This window comes from Taudactylus pleione, unplaced genomic scaffold, assembly GCF_031769625.1.
Source record: "Taudactylus pleione unplaced genomic scaffold, aTauple2 ptg000384l, whole genome shotgun sequence".
Taxonomy (NCBI): domain Eukaryota; kingdom Metazoa; phylum Chordata; class Amphibia; order Anura; family Myobatrachidae; genus Taudactylus; species Taudactylus pleione.
In genome coordinates, this window is record NW_028284785.1 from 477,351 (window position 1) to 496,233 (window position 18,883).

Genomic DNA, 18,883 nt, shown 5'->3' on the forward strand with positions numbered 1-18,883 from the left:
TATTCACTCCTTGTAGAGTAGTTGTAGGTTGGCACATAAGGTTTTCTCTGGCTGGCACAGTAAAAGTGTTGAACAACATTCACAGTGAACTGGAAAGAAGGCAACACAATGTTTTTTTTGTACAGAGGCCCTGATTCAGAGCCGGACGCTCTTTGTAAGATCTCGCTCTGAATCTGGGCAGGCTGGTTTTTTTTTTGCTGGCCTCCAGGCCACTCGCTAAGCTGTGTGGTGACCACCCACAGCTTTTGCTAGCGGCCAGGTGATGGTCGCGACCATCGGGCTTGCGACGAGACCCTTGTGGTAGGGTCTCGTTCCCGCAAGCCCCAATGAGCTTACTGCTCTAATAGAGCAGGAAGCTCACTACCGACATCACGAGTGATGCCAGTAGGGCCGCCCTCAAACGGCAGGCATTCTTTCAGGAATGCCTCAGTTTGGCCAGCCACCCCCACTTCCTCGCCTACAAAACGGGGCGAGCTGTCGATCAACATAGAGAGCCCCGAAGCTAGTGATTTCTCACTCGCTCTGGGGCTCACGCACACACTGCTCGACCGTCGACCAGCTTGCGAGCGGGTCTGAATCAGGCCCACAGAGCGTAAGAGGACAGACTCCTATAAGGCCATCTAGCAGTGTTTGTTACCCATAGTAACCAAACTAATAGGTAGTACTTCAGAAAGTCAAACACAGCTGGTCCATCCACACTTAAGCTGGCCATAAACGCTACAATTATCGGGGCGGTCCGCCAGATATCCGCGTATCGCCCCGATAATTGTAGCATGTGTGCGGCCGACCGAGGGTTAAATATTGCTCAGTCGGGCATGCCGGATTGTCCAGCATGCCCGTCTGATGGGATATTTATGGGGTGAACTGTGTGCCACATCAGGCAGTGTATGCCCAGCCGTGGCCAACAGACATTTCCTGTGTTACTTCCCATGGAAGGAACAGGGAATTGTCTCCTCCCCGGGGGCGGAGCGCAGATGTCGGGCTAATACACAGTAATCTCAGAGTGTATGCCGCAGACATCTGCGGCTGGCAGGCTGCCAGATAAAATGTCTGACAGGCATTTTATCTGGCCGTGTATGCCCGGCTTAAAGCTCTTGAGATGGATTAATAAAATATAATTCTGCATTAAAACTAATGACTTACCGGGTTATTTTAAATGTATGTTTTGGCTAATGTTCGCAAGACTTACAGTTAATTATTAAAGCAATTTACAAGCAATAGTAAAAGACTATTGTTTGTTGGGGTCCTGTTTTACTAACTTCCCTAATATTTATTAATGAGGTGTGCAGTCTGTGAAAAAGGACAGGATAAAACTGGTATAGGACAGATTTATCACAATCCGCATTTTTAATGCGGTTGTGTTGGGATAACGACCAAAATAGCATTGTGGCAATTAATATTTCCGCTGTCACTTTACTTCTGGGTACGGACTCTGCCAGCCTAATGCACATGTTCCAGTACAGCCCAATGGCGAGTAAATTTAGCAGATCCCATAGAAACTATCGGGGCTGCTTTCACAATAGAAAATGAAGGGACAGCAGTAAATATTTACAATCTTAATTTTGTGGGTAATTCTGGAAAAATGACTGATAAATACAGTATGCCCCTTAACATCACCAATACCTTAAAACTGTATAATTCACTTTTCCAAGTTTCCCCAGAACCTCTTACACAATGGGCCAAATGGAATAGGGTAATTTTTTTTTTTGCAGGACAAACTTCTCCTACATTTAAAGGCGCAAGTCTGTCCCACAACTCTGCAAATTTTTTCGACTGTAAACTCTCACCTTAATGCGACTTTAATCACAGTTTGTCTGTTAAAGCTTGTGTGTTAAATAAAAAAAATAGTAAAATGATAAAAAGTGAGGTGAGGTCAGATTTACCCATGTCTTCTGGTTTCAATGCTCCCAGAGGGTGCAGAATTCTGCAGATTCTGGTACCACCAGACTAGTCAAGAAGGTTGTATTACACAGGCATCCTATGCATGGCAGAGGGCCTGCCATAGGATCCATCTACTAAGTCAGATCTCATGTCAAGGACCCTTACCTAAAAGAGTTCAGCATTGCTGACGAATGATTTGGCCTGTGAAGACATGGTTGTTAAAGCTAAGGGCTTCTCCGGCAGTGTATTTCAGACCATGCTGAATGGTAGGAACTGTAGAGATGAGCGGTTCGGTTTTAATCTGTTATGTTCGGATCTCAAAAACAACGACATAATGGCTATCCGGCTCTCGTGTTTTGGATAGCCAATAAGAAATCCAAACTTGTGCTAATTATTTAGCAAAAATAACCTGGTCAAAACCGAAACGCTAGGAAGCCAGTTTCAGCTAAATGACCGCAGGGTTTGGAAGAGCCACAACGGTCTCTGGGGAGAAAGGAAGCCTTTTCATTCCTATCCCTTTAGGTCATCCCCATTATGGCTGTTCTTGCAGGGCGGTCTGATTGGTAATTGGAGAATTAACCTCTTTAAGGTTCAAGAATTAGCCCTTAGTTTTTGTTCAGAGAAGAAATACCGTCCAGGACATGTTATTCCAAATCATAGTGCTGAGAATGGCAGTAAATGACAGGCCGTAGATTTACTGAGTGCCCTATTAAAAAGTAAGAGCCCCAACATTTGCATGATCAGAACTAGGGACCAGACCTTTTATTCCAGCTTATTGTTGACCAGTTAACTTATTTCAGTTGTGTGATTGCATTTTGCATATTTTAAAGTGTTTTACCTGTTGTCATACCCACCTCCCACTATTCCGCTCCTTAATCACACATTAACCCCAGTACATCCAACAGTTGAGCCACTGGACCTGAAAAAGAACCTAGGTGGGGGCACTGCCAGAGACTAGGTGCATTGACCTGCCACCACACCTCCCAGCGCAGGGCTTACATGCCAAAAAGAATACATTTTGCAAAAACTTCACATTTGTGTTTTTCCAATACTGAGGACCCTGGACAAACAGTCATTTTATTTGCATATTCAATATGTTCTTATGCTTTAGTGCGCCCAAGCTGCCTGCCCACATCACCTACTTGCTGTCGCACATCCATCTCTTGTCTTGTCCACTCCACAAGCAATTTATTACTTCTTGTATAGCAAGGCAAGGCCAAGATGACTGCCTCCCTCTGCATGCTCCTATACCTAATTTGTACCCCTCTCCTATATATTTTTTTGCCTCATGCGTTCTTTAGATTTCAATTGTAAAGTGGTTTGAGCCCTACTAGAAGAGCAATATACTGTACAAAGAAAATTCTTCTTATATTCAGTACATATAACAGTGGTACAGAGCCACCTGGTGGCTGCACTGGGTAAAGCACTACAATTTGAACTAATCAAAAAAAATTACCTCCATATACTGCAACACTGTAAATATATTTGGTTTTTCTCAATGTGTCAATGCCAAGAGGGGGTGCAACAGAAGAGTGACACAATAAATATATAAATAAATGTTTATTAAAGTTAATAATATAAAAAAATAAATAAATATAGTGGTGTCACCAGGCTTCAGGGCCAGCGTCTGTAGTGGAAGTGGTGATGTGACGGTTGTAGAGGGTTCCCACAGTGCTGCTGATCACGTTTTTTTATTTCCCGCACCATCTGACAGAGGGAACATTGTGAACAACAGCAAACCGCACAGTAATCGTTCAGAAGGTCGCCCTGCATGGACAGAGTGAGACACATGTACATCCAAGTATCACAGTGTTGGCGTCCTCTGTTTGTAAAGCAGCAAACCTAATTTAGTGTAGGATGGCATTGGGTACAACCACCTGGGAGTTATTGGAGAGTACACAAGAACCTGCAGCTCTAAGTATTGTGACCATGGACAGTTACACTCCTCCCTAAGGGGGGCGGAGCATGAAACCTTCAAGACAGATAAAGTGGTGAAATTGCCCATAGCAACCAATCAGCTTCTAACGGTCATTTATCTAGCTCAGTCTAAGAAATGACATTTAGAAGTGTATTAGACGCTATGGGCAATTTCCCAACTTTAGCTCACTTGAGGATTTGCTACATCTCTGCTGATTTTCAATACACCTGTAAACACTGGCCTCTAAGGAGACCTCCTCCAAACCGCATTAATGTAACCTTCAACATTTGAGGAGAGCATGCCTGGCTGTTGGATGTTAGTCGTCAACTCTTGTATATCCATAGACCTAGCTTGTTTTTCGGTATCTGGGTAGAAGACGAACAAAGTAAAGGTTGACTGACAAATGGCACCACATTTTATTTATTTTTTTTACAATTTTTATGGTTAGGGTGAGTTCGGTTTAGGCACCAGGGGGAAGGTTAAGAGGAGTATTGGGATTATGGTTAAATTACAAAGAAAATGTGTAGACCATTTGAACCTGTTGACCCATTAATTGTCGATCTTCATACCACCTGTTTTTCATCATAAGTCAACATTCCAATTGAAAAATAAGTACATTATAGTCTATTCCCCTAGTTTGTCCTTATTATGTCAATTTGAAGAGTGAATATCACACTTTCTGGGAATGCAGCATCTCCCTGGCAATCAGAATTTGGGATTGTTGGAGGACTGTGCCAAAGTGTCAAGTTTCAGCCAGTCTGAGAAGCTGCAATCACCTAAATTCCAAGAAAAAAAAAAAAAAAAGTCACCCGGATTATGAAGCAGTTTCCAGGTTCAGAGAAACCACCAAGCGGAAACAGAACATGTATTGGGCAAACAGGATCTCCAACATTCCAGCACTGGTGCATAGTATAATACAGAGAGGAGATGTCTGTAGACAAATGGCAACTGTCAGCAGTTGTCACCCCAACCCTCTATGATCCATTCTATATAAGAAGTTTCCAATTGACGAGAAAAAACGTTTGATTAGAAGGCAACTGCCTGGATAATCAGGATGCATTTCTTCTAGAAAGATGCCCCAAATTGTAACTCAAATGTCTGCTTGATGAGTGGCTATGCTTCTATATCAGAGCTTTGTGAGGGTGTGCAGCAGCTGCCTGACACTGAGCGCTCGACTCACATATTACCAGTATCGCTTTACATGGATCATCAATTGCATCCATTTAGTATAAAGTTATTGCCTTCTGTTTATCAGTATTGCACCTCTAACCAGCTTAGCATTAGTCTCTGTAGAGACCACCTGGTTTTTTTTGCAATTAAAGATGATCACAGAAGTCATTGACATTTGGTACATAACACCCACAAAAACACAAGGTACCCACTATATCCTTCTAGTATACATAGACACCATAATTAAAAGAACAAGGCAGAATAAAGCATAAACACCAATTCACAGGGTAAATGGTGATTATAGTAGTAAATACGAAGGAAAAAAATAGAGTGACAAAAAGTTCAAGCAGAAAGAAGGAATAGAGGGGAGAGGGGAACCACCAGAGAAGGAATTAGAGCTAGTAATTAGGCTGCTAAGCGGACTATCAACCACCTTATATGTTATCAAGGCAAGAGGGAGACTCTAAACACAAACCAAGGACCCCAAACGCTCTAATTATAGTAGCTCCATTCATCATAAGATATACTATCGCTCTAATTATACTATCTCCAGACTGAAGATGTACATGGTCCTGTAGATCTCCAGTCTGGAGAACCATTCTGCAATGGTGGGGGGAGCCATAGGTCTCTAGTGGAATAGAATGACAGCTGCACTATTTATATGCTTCAAAGGTGACTTTATAGGATGACACAGGGCCAGTAATCTTATTAAGGAGCCCGAATGCAGGTTCCGCGCTAACCTCCTGGCCAACAACCTCTCTAGACAAAGATATCACAGAGTTCCAACTGTAGAAAGGCATAGGCGTGTAAAGTCAGGAAAATGGACATTGGTAATTCAAGGGAATTTTGAGTTTAAGGGCTCTATTTACTAAGCAGTGTTAGGAATAGTGAAAAGTGATAAGGTGCCAGCCAATCAGCTCCTAACTGTCATCTCATAGGCTGTGTTTGAAAAATGGCAGTTGGGAGCTGATTGGCTGGCACCTTATCACTATTCACTTCTCCTAACACTGCTTATTAAATAGACCCCTATATCACTACATACAGTGTAATGGCGGTGGCTGACTAAAATTACCACCACCTAAAATACCTAAGGTACACATAAGGTATTCACCTCCTATGTAATAGAAATGGTCTATAATCCTATATATGACTTTAATGCATCCTTCCCTCTACCTTTTTCCTCAGAGAAACCCTATATACACTTCCTTATTCTTCCTCAGCCCTCATCCAAAACTCTGTGGCCAAACCTATATCATAGTTACCTACTTTTTGGTTTAAAACCAAAGTGCAAAAGGGGAGAATGCAGTTCGAATCACCATAGCAAAATTCATAGCGGAGGAGTGGTCTGAATATGCAAATCAGATCTACAAAGCCCCACCCACTTCACAAGAAAAGAGGCAAGATATGTGCAGGAGGTTCTACTTTCCTGGGAGTCCAGGGTGGCTCCTTGGAATTTGGCAGCCTCCCGGAGATTGCAGGATAGTAGGCATGTGTTCCCTAAATGGTTCTGTTTAAGGTGACTCACCGGGATCCTGTAACGTTCTCGTATACCGGTACGTAGCGCAAACACAGCACCGGGTAACATGCCGAGGAAGCACACCTCACCAAACAGTGAAGACAAGTAGCAGGGTAAAATGAGGGGACAGAGGCAGCCCAGCATACCTGGAGCAGAGAGATCAAAGTTAATACAGAAAGCAAACACAAGTTCATTACAACTTATGTAAGCATCACAGGGAAGGTATCTCTGCAACTTGGACAATGTAGGGCTGAAAAATACACAAACTACCCACACCCCCATCCAGTAACATCTTCTGATTAGACCTGTAAGGACCTATGGCTTATGCCATTTCTTCCAGGAGTGTATATGAGAGTCTTTTCTTTATGTGTTAATTTAATCTATAGAAATAAATCCCTGCACACAAAGTTTGGGCTCTGCGGTGCATACTTACAAATTGGGATGTCTTCAAAACACTGAAAGAGTCCGGTGCTCCAGGTAATGGGTCCAAATGACATTGGCATCCCCATTGGGTTATTATTCGAATGTACATTCACCACGACTTGGGGCACGGTTGCTGGCTGGATAATTACTGCATACAAATAAATACAATCTGTATTACATGGCTGGGGGGGGGGGGGGGGGGAGGAGGGAATTAAAAAATTAAAAAAAAACTTTACATATCCTTGATATAACACGACAGCCCAATCGAGAAAACTATTTTCAAGATTGTTTGTTTGCTCCCAACTGTCATTTTTCAAACACAGCCTGTGACATGACAGTTGGGAGCTAATTGGCTGGTACCTTATCACTTTCTTATCACTCTGTCTCCTAACACTGCTTAGTAAATAGACCCCATAATATGCAATTATTATTTTCAAAAAGCTTGATAGGAGATCTAATTTTACGGCCATGTGTAACACCCAGTAGAAGTGAGGACCACGGGACTGAAAGTACTAACCCAGAGGCACACACTAGTGTGTGGTAGTAGTGGGGGTTTTGAGAAGACCTAGGTCAAATAAACTTGCTCCTGAACTGCACACGCATGGGAATAAATGCGTATATTTGCCCATATGCAGGGTTGTATAAATATCTGTGGACCATCTGTACTTCCGCTACCAATCATCAAGCTCATGAATTTGCACCAGCCCAGTCCTTGGTGCTAAATGTCCATCACAAAAGGGGCGTCTGTTACGTTTCCGCCACCTACACATAGCCTGCACCCACTGAATATTGCCCACGTGGGAACGCCCCATTGCAGTCCAGCTGCCACTCTTGCACTGTAAGTGGGGATGGGACAAACGCATATGACTGCATCTCCCATACTTGCGTACACTTGGTTCCAGTGCTAGAAGCATGCAAGAGACGCTCCGCGAATGGCTGGACACTTAGCCCTGCATCACCCTACTACTATCTTCTTGAGATCAGGCCCATGTTCCCCCAAATTAGCCTCTCACCGCAACTGAATGGAGACCTATGCCACAAAAAACCATTCAACTGCAGGTAGCGCACAAGTGTAAGGAGTACGAGTACTGAGAGAGGCCCTGGGACTCTGAATGTGAGGACACCGAACTCTCATACAGAGAAATTAGGCTACTAGTGTACTGTATGGGGAGTGTGGAAATGAACGCAGACTGACTTAACCAGGAGAGAACAGTGATATCTCCTTTGTTAATAAACACTAAAAAATACCTTAAAACTGTTATTTTAGTGTTGATGAATAGGCCCCTAAATGTTAGATCCAGTGTTCAAATGTCATTATCATCTAAACATAGAATTTGATGGCAGAAATCCAAACCTCTCTTCCTATTTTTGCCCAGTAGGGGGCAATGTTCTGTTGCATTCGTGTTACTACATTTCTTTCAGAGAAGAAAGTCTGTTTGCTCACATACAGATGCTATGGGGCCTGGATTTACTTTGTCACGTATAGATCTACACTTTGGTTTTCCATTTCAGCCAAAATATTCACACTTAATATTGTTTTTTACATGTATGTAGCTCCCAGTTAGGCCAGGGTGGTATAGGTTCAAAGCACTGGCACCTTACTCTAGAGCAGGGGTGGGGTACCTTTTCTGCCGAGGGCAAATTAGATATATCATTACTCGCGGGCCTGGTGCAGGCCACGCCCCCTTTGTGATGTCACATGGGAGTGGGGTCACAATCGCCAGTGATTACAGCAATGCCTGGAGCATCCCGAGGATGCTTTGGGGAGCTGAAACGGCAGCTGTATGACCGTCTAAAGCGTCCTAAGGTGGCACTACTGCATAGATTCTGGCCTCAGGGTGCCATTATAGGCACCCTGCTATCCAGATGAGGCTAGCAGAAAAAGCTCTGAGGGCCAACCCAAATGACTCCGGGGCCCTTATAAGGCCCCTGGGCCTGAGGTTCCCCATCCCTGCTCAGAATAATCTCAGTATAGCTAGCAAAGTTCCCTTCCTCTCCGGCATTGGCTGGCTTAGCGAGAATGTGCTCCTGCACATGCAGGCCTAGTAAGAGGTTACTTGGGGTGAGATGTATCAAACCTTGGGGAGATAAAGTAGAGAGATATAGTCCCAACCAATCAGCACCTAACATTTTTCAAACACACCCTGTAAAAGTGACAGGAGCCGATTGGTTGGTACTTTATCTCTCTCCAGTTAATCTCTCTCCATTGTTTTATACATCTCCATCTTGGGAAGTTGATGATGCAGGTGTAGCAGCATAGTATTGTGCAAACACAGTTAAGTGGGATGAGCGTTAGGCCATCTCTTCATGAAATAAAAAGGCAAAGCAGGTCATTGATAAATGAAACCTAAAAGCACTTGCTTACATAGGTGGTCACAAGACTGGACTCTGCCTTGGGACTGTCACTTGGGAGTCTATTCACTAAGCCTTGGAGAGGGATAAAGTGGAGATAGCTGATTCCATATCACAGGCTATGGGCCGTATTCAATTAGCGGCGAAATCGGCCGTTTTCACCACCGTTGGCGAAATCAGCCGATTGACGCCAAAAAACACCCAAGACCAAGAGAAAGAAAAATGCAAAATCCCAATTTTTGACTAAAAATTTGAGGATTTCTTTCATAATCCTTTGAACATTCCCCCTAATGAGAAATTACACAAGTTTTTGAAAGTATAATAATCTGGCGAAAAAACGACTGGTCAAATTTTTGGAGAGAAAAAAAAAAAAAAACTTCTTTGAAAATGGGTTTAGTGCAGGGGTTCTCAAACTCTGTCCTCAAGACCCCACACAGTTTACATTTTCCAGGTCACCCAGCAGGTGCACAGGTGTATTCATTACTCACTCACACATTTTAAAAAATCCAAAGGTGGAGCCAATTATTTCACTTGTGATTCTGTGAGGAGATCTGGAAAACATACACTGTTTGGGGTCCTGAGGATAGAGTTTGAGAACCTGTGGTTTAAAGTATTGGGTCTGGTTTTTCGGGGGCAGTATGGATGCGTCAAGTGTTCTAAACATCGCATGTGGCCGCAGCAGACGCTTTGGTTGTTAAAATTGCGCTAAAATATACTTGCACCCATTTCAACGCACACCAACAATTTATGTGGAACAGTAATTTCCTGGAAAAAAAATAGCTTTCTATCATTTTTTTTTCATATATGCAAATTACCGCCAACCAACGCAATTTAAGTACCGTAAATACTTTTATTATGGCCAATAATACTTCTAAAATTATTTTCCAATGTAAGTAAGCCATTTTTGGGGGTAGAGACGCAATTTCCTGACTTTTTTGCACCTCCCTTTTTGGCAAAAAACTACCATTTTCACTGTCTCTTTGGCGAAAATGGCTGATTTCGCCGCTAATTAAATCCAGCCCCATGTTTGAAAAATGACAGTCATATTTACCTACTTTTGAAAAAAAACATTTCGGGAGATTGTGAAAGCAACACCTGTGTGTACTTCGATAAAGTGGGCGTGTACTGCTACATCTGAGAGGCGTGTCATAATACTGACTTATATCCAAATGTAAATGAGAACCAAAGCAGTTAGTAAGATCTACTTGTTGATGAAAACACACTGATACTCCTCTGAAAAGTCCTGTAGCCATAGGGATCATTGTGCCTTATACCCAATGCAAGGATATTATACTAATCCCATTTGAATGTATATATTGTTTTTTTTTTATATAACCGCTCCATAATGGGGGGTAAGGTGCAATCAGGGAGATTGTAGACTCTTCAGGGAGTCCGGGAGATTGCTACTATTTCAGGGAGTCTCCCTGACAAGCAGGGAGAGTTGGCAAGTATGCAGTTAGGAGCTGATTGGCTGGGACTTCTCTTTCACCACTTTATCTCTCTAGCTCCCTCCTCCACACTTTCCAGTCTCTGTAGGTTGCTCTCAGTCAGCATTGTGTCTCCATCTCAGCCAGCTACCCCACATGAGCACAAGTGGAGGTGTTCCCCATAGCAACATATTACATTCTAGTGGAGATGTGCGCCAACCCCCGTGTTTTGGTTTTGGATCTATCTCATTCGAGGCTTTGGATCTGGATTTAGTTTTGCCAAAACCGCCCTTGCGTGTATTGGTTTTGAATCTGTATTTTCTTTAAAAAAAATAAATAAATGATAAAAACAGTTAAAAATCACATAATTTGGTCTTTTTTGTTCCTACAGTATTAACCTCAATAACAAATTTACAGTCATTTTTGACCACTTCACAGCTCACAATATTGTTCACCAACATAGAGCAAAGGCTGGCTGGCTAAACTAAGCAACCATAGAACAAAAGAAGCTACCTCGCCGGCTCTAATCAATTACCCCCAAAGATTAATAAAGCAGGAGATCGACTGCCTATTATATGGGAACAGGGGGCGTGCTACCAACTACCAAGTAATTATACAATAGAAAACTTAGCAGAGCAGCGGCACAAACACACGGCAGTTAGTTCTGTTTACAAATGGTTTGCAAATAAGTGATGTATTAGCAATAACCAGTCAAATTAATACACAAGTACATTCAATAGAAAAAAGTAGCCTTTAGTTTCTTTACATTGTGCTTATTTGAACCACAAAAACGAGAACATTGCAAATGTCCTAAAAATTAACTACCCGCCTCAAGCTGATACACAGGTGAAGCAGTTTAACTATTTCACACGGAGAACGAGTGTTGCCAGAAAGCTGTGTATCAACTTATTTCACAGTAAAAATTATTTTTATTGCTACATACTGTAAGTATCTTTACAACTGCTGTCTGTACAATTGTTGCATTTTCATTCTGGCTAATCCTGAATAGGCATTATTCTCTCTGGGAACAAGAGATATTTATTTATAACAGCAATTATCTGATTTAGTTTAATTATTCCTCAGATTTAGAAGGGGTCTTTTTATGCTGACTCTGAGTTTTTTATATTAATCTATGTGTGTGGTATATAATATTTGATGGAGATTACAAATTAATTGTTGTATTATATTATTATTGCTGGCCGGCAACTGTTATATGTGAATGTAAGAATTGAAACTATACGTTTTATTAAAAAAAAATTTTTTTTAAATAATTGGCTATTAAATATTTAATATTGCTGATTTCAGCGCTCTCCCCCCCCCCCCCCTGTTTTTACCTTTCGAAATTAGGATATTCATCAAATTCTGAAAATTATGTATTTTTGGAATTTGATGGTGTTACTCTATGCCACTCTCAGGTCGTGTACAGCGGGATATACTTACCTGCTTTCAGCATGGGCAGGTCCTCCTCGGCTCCCTCAGTCGCTCCCTGGTCCCTCCTCCAGCTTCGGCTGCTGCTCTGACACCGACTGTTCTCCCGGCAGAGCACAGTAAGTTAAAAAAAAAAAAACATCATCTTCAGCCCACCCCCTCTGCCTGGCCGTACTGACCGGGGCCGGCCAGTCAGGTAGGTGGCGGTGGAGGGGAGCGGAGGGTTAGACAATTAGTGCTGATTACAGCTGCGGTAAGGTAGTATAGAGAGGGAAAACTATTTTCTGAAAAGCTGTCATCGCAAAAATGACAGCTCTTCGGAATAGATACTTATGGAGAGTCGGAATGATGAATTCCTCCGGTAATTAGGTATGCGAGTTTTAAACCTAATTACTTCCTTCAATTTTTTTTTTAGTTATGCTGAATAGGCCCCTTAATGACCAAATCAAAGTTCAATTCTTTCAGTCTGGGGGTCTACGGCTGTCCTTGGCAACTAGTGAGGAGACAGCAGACTTAGCGAGGGACAGACTAACTACAGAGAGATAAGTAATAGATGGTTTACAGGGTCACCTAGGTTGGGTATTTATTTTATTTGGCGGAAAAAATCTGCAAGCCCCTCTAAAGTGATAACTTACTAGGAATGGCGGGAGACTTCATTGGTTCCTTCATAGGCACAGCTGTCAGAACTTGCACAGGAACTGCAGCTGGCGGAGGCTTCAACACCGGAACCTGCATTTTTACCTGGTCATCAGCACCCATCTGCTAAAGATAATGACATCACTGTACAATTCCCAGTCTTATAGCACCATTTCAACTTCTCCAGAACCATTATACATTGCAAACAGTTTTGGGTGTCTCAGCAGGAAATGCATCCAGCAGGCCAGGATTTACAGGTTTTGCCCCCCTAGGATGTAGCTCTCACTACTTTTGAAATGGGGGGAATAAAAAAACAAAACAAAAAACACACAATTTTATCTCACATCAAGCTTTGATACATATGCCCCTTGATGTGGAAAAGAAAGGGGACTATCCTGGGAAAATTAAGACACCTTGAAGCCTCTGACTTGCCAGTTATGCTTCAATTATGGACAGCTGTTTTTGGATGACTCCAGCAAAAAATATGTATCCCTCAAATGTATGAAGAGGTGACTGTAGCAGATATTGGAACTTAGCACCGATAGCCAAGTCCATCTGTAGATGCACTAGCCATTGTATAATATGGTAATTTGGTCATATAAGCAATCAGAGCCAGTGTCTGGCATGAGAGAGGCTAAACCGAAAGCTAAAATGTTCACAAGATAATAACAATTGTGCATGATAACTTTTCACACTGGTGCATACACACGGGACGATCAACGATATTGATATCGTTGAACGATCTCCTGGGTGTGCTGGATGATCGATATCAATCATCCAGCACACCACCAACGATGGCTAGGTCCCTATAGTAACCTGGTTGATATCTGCCAGGCTGGCCTGCATGCATGGTTGATGGACTAAATCTATATTGTCCATACGTGCCCACGCATAGCAGGTCGCTGGTGGGTTGGAGGCAACGAAAAATGCATGATATGAACGATAATGATATGATCGATATTGTTCATATCGTGCATTTTAATCGTACAGTGTGTATGTACCATAAGGCCTGCAAAGTTGCATATCTGCCCATAGTCAGTTTATTGTGCAGTCTAATTTGCATGGAAATAAAGGATAGAAACATCTTAAAACAAAAATGTGAGAGTATAAATTAATCAAAGTGTGTGGCCGATTCATGATCAGCAGTTTAGAACCATTGCATGCACTTATTAAGCTTTGCCATAATCCATACTTTTAGTACAGATGCAGGAAGTCCTGGAGCTTAAAGGAGAAATCTAAATGACAATTTTCCTTTACTTAGTGCTTATTCCAGGAAAACCATCAGCACAGACTCAACTTTAGCATCAACTCTTAAACAGTTGAAGTTAAGACAATAAAACAGTATTTTAGCCTTCTCTGTGTCTTTTACTGGGGCAAATACAAAGCACTTAAGACAATGTGGTATGATATGTAAGCTCAGGAGTTTTCTATAATACTGCGAGACAGACTGGCCCCAGGTAAAACTGAGCCCCCAGAGACACAGTCAGGTTCATATGCAAAGTCCCTGAATACACCACAGCAATCAGTAATAAGCTGCCTGTTATTAGCCTGTGGTATACTTACAAGCATTATAAACTAACCATCTCCAAATGTCCGACCTGCAGCCTTTTTCCATCCTATGAAGGGTTTTCCTTTTTATCAATCAGTGATAATTAGCACCAGCCAGGAGCTTCCCACCCTGCATCCATGAATGAAAGGGACTGAGGAGGCTTGAGATGGTTACATACATGTGCATGCATAGCCAGGATAAAAGGGTCATTTAGTGAAAGTGTGCAGTAACCAATAGCAACCAGCCACCATTTACTTTCACGGTTAACCTAGATTTAAAATAACTGCTGATTGGCTCCTACGTCTCACTAAAGGATTAGGGGGTCTATTTACTAAGCCTTGGATGGAGATAAAGTGAACAGAAGTAAAAAGTACCAGCCAATCAGCTCCTGTTATATCACAGGCCGTGTTTGAAAAGTGACAGAAGCCGATTAGCTGGTCCCTTATCTCTGTCCACTTTATCTTCATCCGAGGCTTAGTAAATAGACCCCTATATTTTGTAAAGAATCCCTTTTGTCAATGACACAGATAAGAGGACAAATGTTTGCACATGACCAGCAGTATGCAAAGTGCACTGCAAACCAAAGCAGTTTTCTGGTATCCAGATCACACCAGTGTCCCTATTAAACCTTACCCAATAAAGTCACATCTACAAATACCCCCTGCTTGTTTTTTTTATTTTTTAGTAAATAGATCTGTAATGTTCTTGGCACTCCCGAGACATCCAGATTGCCTTTAAAAAATTATCCACATGGACTAAAGCTGGCCACACACTAGAACAACTTACATCCAACCAGCCAACTTGTTGATTGGTTGGAATGAAAATCTGGTAAGGAATGGGAGTAAATGATGATCAGAAATTTACTCTTAAATGTCAGAAAACAGATGAAAATGGTCATCAGGGAAGTTTGTTAAATGTTTGATTTAAACTATTTGTTTATACAACAGTTTTGGTCTATTTTTCAGCGTCTGGGAGCAAGTTGCTGATTGTATTCCTTACCAGATTTTCATTTCAACCAATCTACTAGTTGGCTGGTTGGACAGATAATCTTTAGATGTGTGGCCAGCTTTAGCCTATTCCTCCCCCCCACTTGTATTTGGAAAGGTTAATGCTGCTTCACAATAATTAGTTGGCAAACTATGCTATTTTATCCTTTGTATTTATACATTTTTTATTTTTGTTTCTGCGGTTGTACAGGCAGGTGTGTATAAAACTGCAAGAATTGTTCTTCACACTTGAAATAAAGCTGCACTTGTGGTTCTATCTTCTCTGTACTTTTAAACATTTTTTTTTTTTGCATGTATGTTGCCTTCTGCCTTCATCTAAGATTGCAAACCATGTACTCACCGGTTTCAAGAGTCTGCTCCTTTATCAGGGTTCTGACAATTTGCTGTCAGCTCCTTTGCCCCAGACACTAAAAATGCTACTCTATAAGTTGTCACCATTTCATGACTAGTATTTATCTACTATGTGTTGCCATCTTTGTTCTGGGATACTGGTTCCAGTGGCCATCTTGGTTGCTGGCTTGGCCACTTCCTTTCAGTGAACATATTGTTTTTTTTCCATGAGTTCTTCTATAGTTACTAGTTAGGTTAGCCATATAATCCCTTTAATTGGGGACACCTGTGAATTACACAGGTTCTGTGGCTGATTAAAACCAGGTGAAATGGAGACTTGAAGCCAGCCAGCCACAGGATATGTGTAATTAATATGTGTCCTGAATTAAAGGTATGACATGGCATACCTATCTATGATGCATACTGCCCATCTCATCCCAACTTGGGCTGTTCATCGACAGATCTGAAATCAATGATCAATGGTTTTAAACCATTAGTTAGAAACCATTGATGGTTTAAATTGGTTGATGGCTAAACTTATTCCCAACATTTAACTGTTTGGAATCTGGATACTGCCTTGCCTCCTCCAAAAAAGAAGGTACAATGGGGCCCATTTATTAATGATCGCATTTTGCAATGCGATCAGGGCATGCAGTACCGCTCCTGATCGCATTGCAAAATGCGATCCTATCTGCCGGATGTATTATCCGGGACATGCAGGGAGACGGGCTCCGAAAAGAGCCCGTCCCTGCGATGTCTCCGGAGGGCAGTCGGGGCTTCTGCGCATGCGCAGTCCCACGGACTGCACATGAGCGGCGCCCATCTGCCAGATCCCTCCCCCGGCTGATATGCGGTAAGTGCCCATAGGAAACAGCGGCTAACGCTATCTTTAGATAGCGTTAGCTGCTGGGGCCAATATCGGGAATGCTTCGCATTCCTGATATTGATACATTTGGCAGCATCGCATCCCCCATAGAAACCTATGGGGGAGGCGGCTGCCGGCGGCAATGGAGGGATCGCAGCAGGTATCGGAGATACCTGCTGCGGTCCCTCCTTCATACATTCGGGGGATACTAAGTATTTGAGGTAAACCCCCGAAAACAGGTGTTTTCGGGGAATTTACCTCAAATGCACTTTGATAAATGGGCCCCAATGACCTTTATCGAGGGAGTGCACCAAAATCTCCCAGTTTTATGTGGAGCCTTTTTTAAGTGTCCAGTTGCCTCCAACACACCCAATGGCAAGAGATACTGTATCTATTGAAATATGTGTGTACTATCGGCGATGGTGATAGTAGAGTAATAGTACACACTAGGGATGTGCACCTACCACCATGTTTTGGTTTTGGATCTGTATCTCCTTTGTGTTTTGGATCTGGATTGTTTTTGCCAAAACCGCCCTTGCATGTTTTGGTTTTGGATCTGTATTTTTTTCTAAAAGAATCATGAAAACAGCTGAAATCACATAATTTTGGCCTGTTTTTTTACCTACAGTATTATGAACCTCAATAACATTTATTTTAAGTAATTTCCAGTCAATTTTAACCACCTCACAGTTCACAATATTGATTTCATCCAGTTTAGGCCAAAAGGTTGCCTCAAGCTAGATGGCTGACAGCAGGGGGCAGCACTAACATGTGGTAGTTCAGCTTCCAACATGGCACATCAGGAAACAAATGTTTTTTATTAATTAAGACTGAGGCCTGAGGCAGTTGGAGTAGGTATGTAGTTGAAGGCAGGAAAAGGAAGGGTTGATTTGTAGTAAATTTAATTAAAGTTTTGGATTCTGAAGCAAATTTATGAGGGAGGAGGGGAGAGCATGGATGAACAATATGACTCATGTTTTGACAACAAAATCAACTTGGTTCAGTTTATTTTTTTAAATTAAAGAAGCATGCAGGAGATGCTGTCTGTGGCCATAAAAATTTCTGGATATTTTCGGCATTCAGCAACTGCATGTCGAAGACTTCAGAGGCTGTGGCAGTTCAATTACCAACATGGCACATCTAGGAAAAAGAATGGCACTGCAGTGGCAGACAGGATGGCAGTTTAATAAACTATAAAATTAAAAATGTCAGGCAGCAAAGCCCCAAACAGCACATAATGCAAAGAAAAGAGGTGCAAGATGGAATTGTCCTTGGGCCCTCCCTCCCACCCTTATGTTGTATATATTAACCAGGACATGCACAGTTTAACAAACCAATCACTTCAGCGACAGGGACTGCCAATTGTGGCTATAGCGATTGGTTTGTTTGGGCCCCCACAAAACAAGCTACCAACGGGCAGCTGAAATTGCTGGCAATGATCTCTACACACACAAACTGGCCTTACGACATAGGTAAGATCAGATGTCCTAATTGTCATCATCATCCCCATCAGTGTGTACATCCTCTTCTTCACACAATGTTAATTCATCCCCGCTGGAATCCACCATAGGTGCCTCTGTATTTTTTTTACTTAATTGCTGGTAAAGGTTTCCTTGGGGAATATGTAATTCATTTTGATGAACATAATCTTTTCGACATAACCTCCTATGCCGATCGCTGACAAGGTTCCCGGCTGCGCTGAAACTCTTTCAGAGTACACACTGGAAAGTGGGCAACTTAAGTAATGCAAAGCCAGTTTGTGTAAGGGACTCCAAATTGGCTTTTTCCTGCCAGTAGTGAAACGGACTGTCTGACATGCCTATTTGGATGGTATCCCCAGTGGCGTCCCTCCACACGGTGTCACCCGGTGTGAGGAGAGACGTTGTGTTGCGCGGCAAAGCCGTGCGGCGCCAAAACTGGTGTGACCTCGCTTGAAGGGGCGTGGACTTGTGGGAAGGGGGTGTGCCGAACCCCTGTAGTCCTGTTATCACTGGGAGCCTGGAGGTAGGGGGAGGGGGGGGGGGGTGCCGTAGGTGCGTGCAGTGCTGGCTAGCTCCCTCACAGTGTCAGGAGCCAAGTGCTGTACTTAATTATACAGTGCAGCACCCAGCTCCTATCACTGAGGGGGAGTCTGCACCTTGGTGTCACCATTTGGCGGGTGACAAACGGGTACAGCCAGCAACCCCCACACCCCCTTGTGATGCAACTGGCTATCCCTAAAATAATCATCCATTCTCTGAATGGTGACCATATCAGACGAAGTCACGGTAGACATATTACTAATTGTAGGCAGTTCTTTCAGACCCAACCAGATGTCATTAGGTTTTGCTGACTGATCTGCATCACCAACAGCAGTGGGTCTCTCAGGAAAATTTAGTTTT

At 42.6% G+C, this 18,883-nt stretch overlaps 1 protein-coding gene across 5 annotated transcripts; it reads right to left on the reverse strand.

Moving 5' to 3' along the window:
* Positions 1-3,458: 3,458 nt before the first annotated feature.
* LOC148507780 (cornifelin homolog B-like) lies at positions 3,459-15,820 on the reverse strand. Of its 5 annotated transcripts, none has more exons than XM_088445589.1 (6): positions 15,648-15,820; positions 14,332-14,429; positions 12,751-12,877; positions 6,919-7,056; positions 6,495-6,631; positions 3,459-3,648 (listed from the first exon to the last, which is right to left on the reverse strand). In XM_088445589.1, exons 2-6 carry the CDS (start codon positions 14,332-14,334, stop codon positions 3,496-3,498), a joined length of 558 nt encoding a protein of 185 aa, XP_088301715.1. In that variant the 5' UTR covers positions 14,335-14,429; positions 15,648-15,820; the 3' UTR covers positions 3,459-3,495. The 5 variants fall into 5 exon arrangements, with proteins under 5 accessions (XP_088301715.1, XP_088301713.1, XP_088301714.1 ...); XM_088445587.1 differs by having other exon boundaries at positions 14,315-14,429; XM_088445588.1 differs by having other exon boundaries at positions 12,751-12,874; positions 14,315-14,429; positions 15,648-15,819.
* Between the last annotated feature and the right edge of the window lie 3,063 nt (positions 15,821-18,883).

Coding starts and splice junctions, on each gene's coding strand:
- LOC148507780 (XM_088445587.1), bottom strand. Junction 7,057..12,750: donor GAAGTCTCCCGCCATTCCTA/GTAAGTTATCAC, acceptor ATTTGTATGCAG/TAATTATCCAGCCAGCAACC. Junction 6,632..6,918: donor TTTTGAAGACATCCCAATTT/GTAAGTATGCAC, acceptor TCTCTGCTCCAG/GTATGCTGGGCTGCCTCTGT.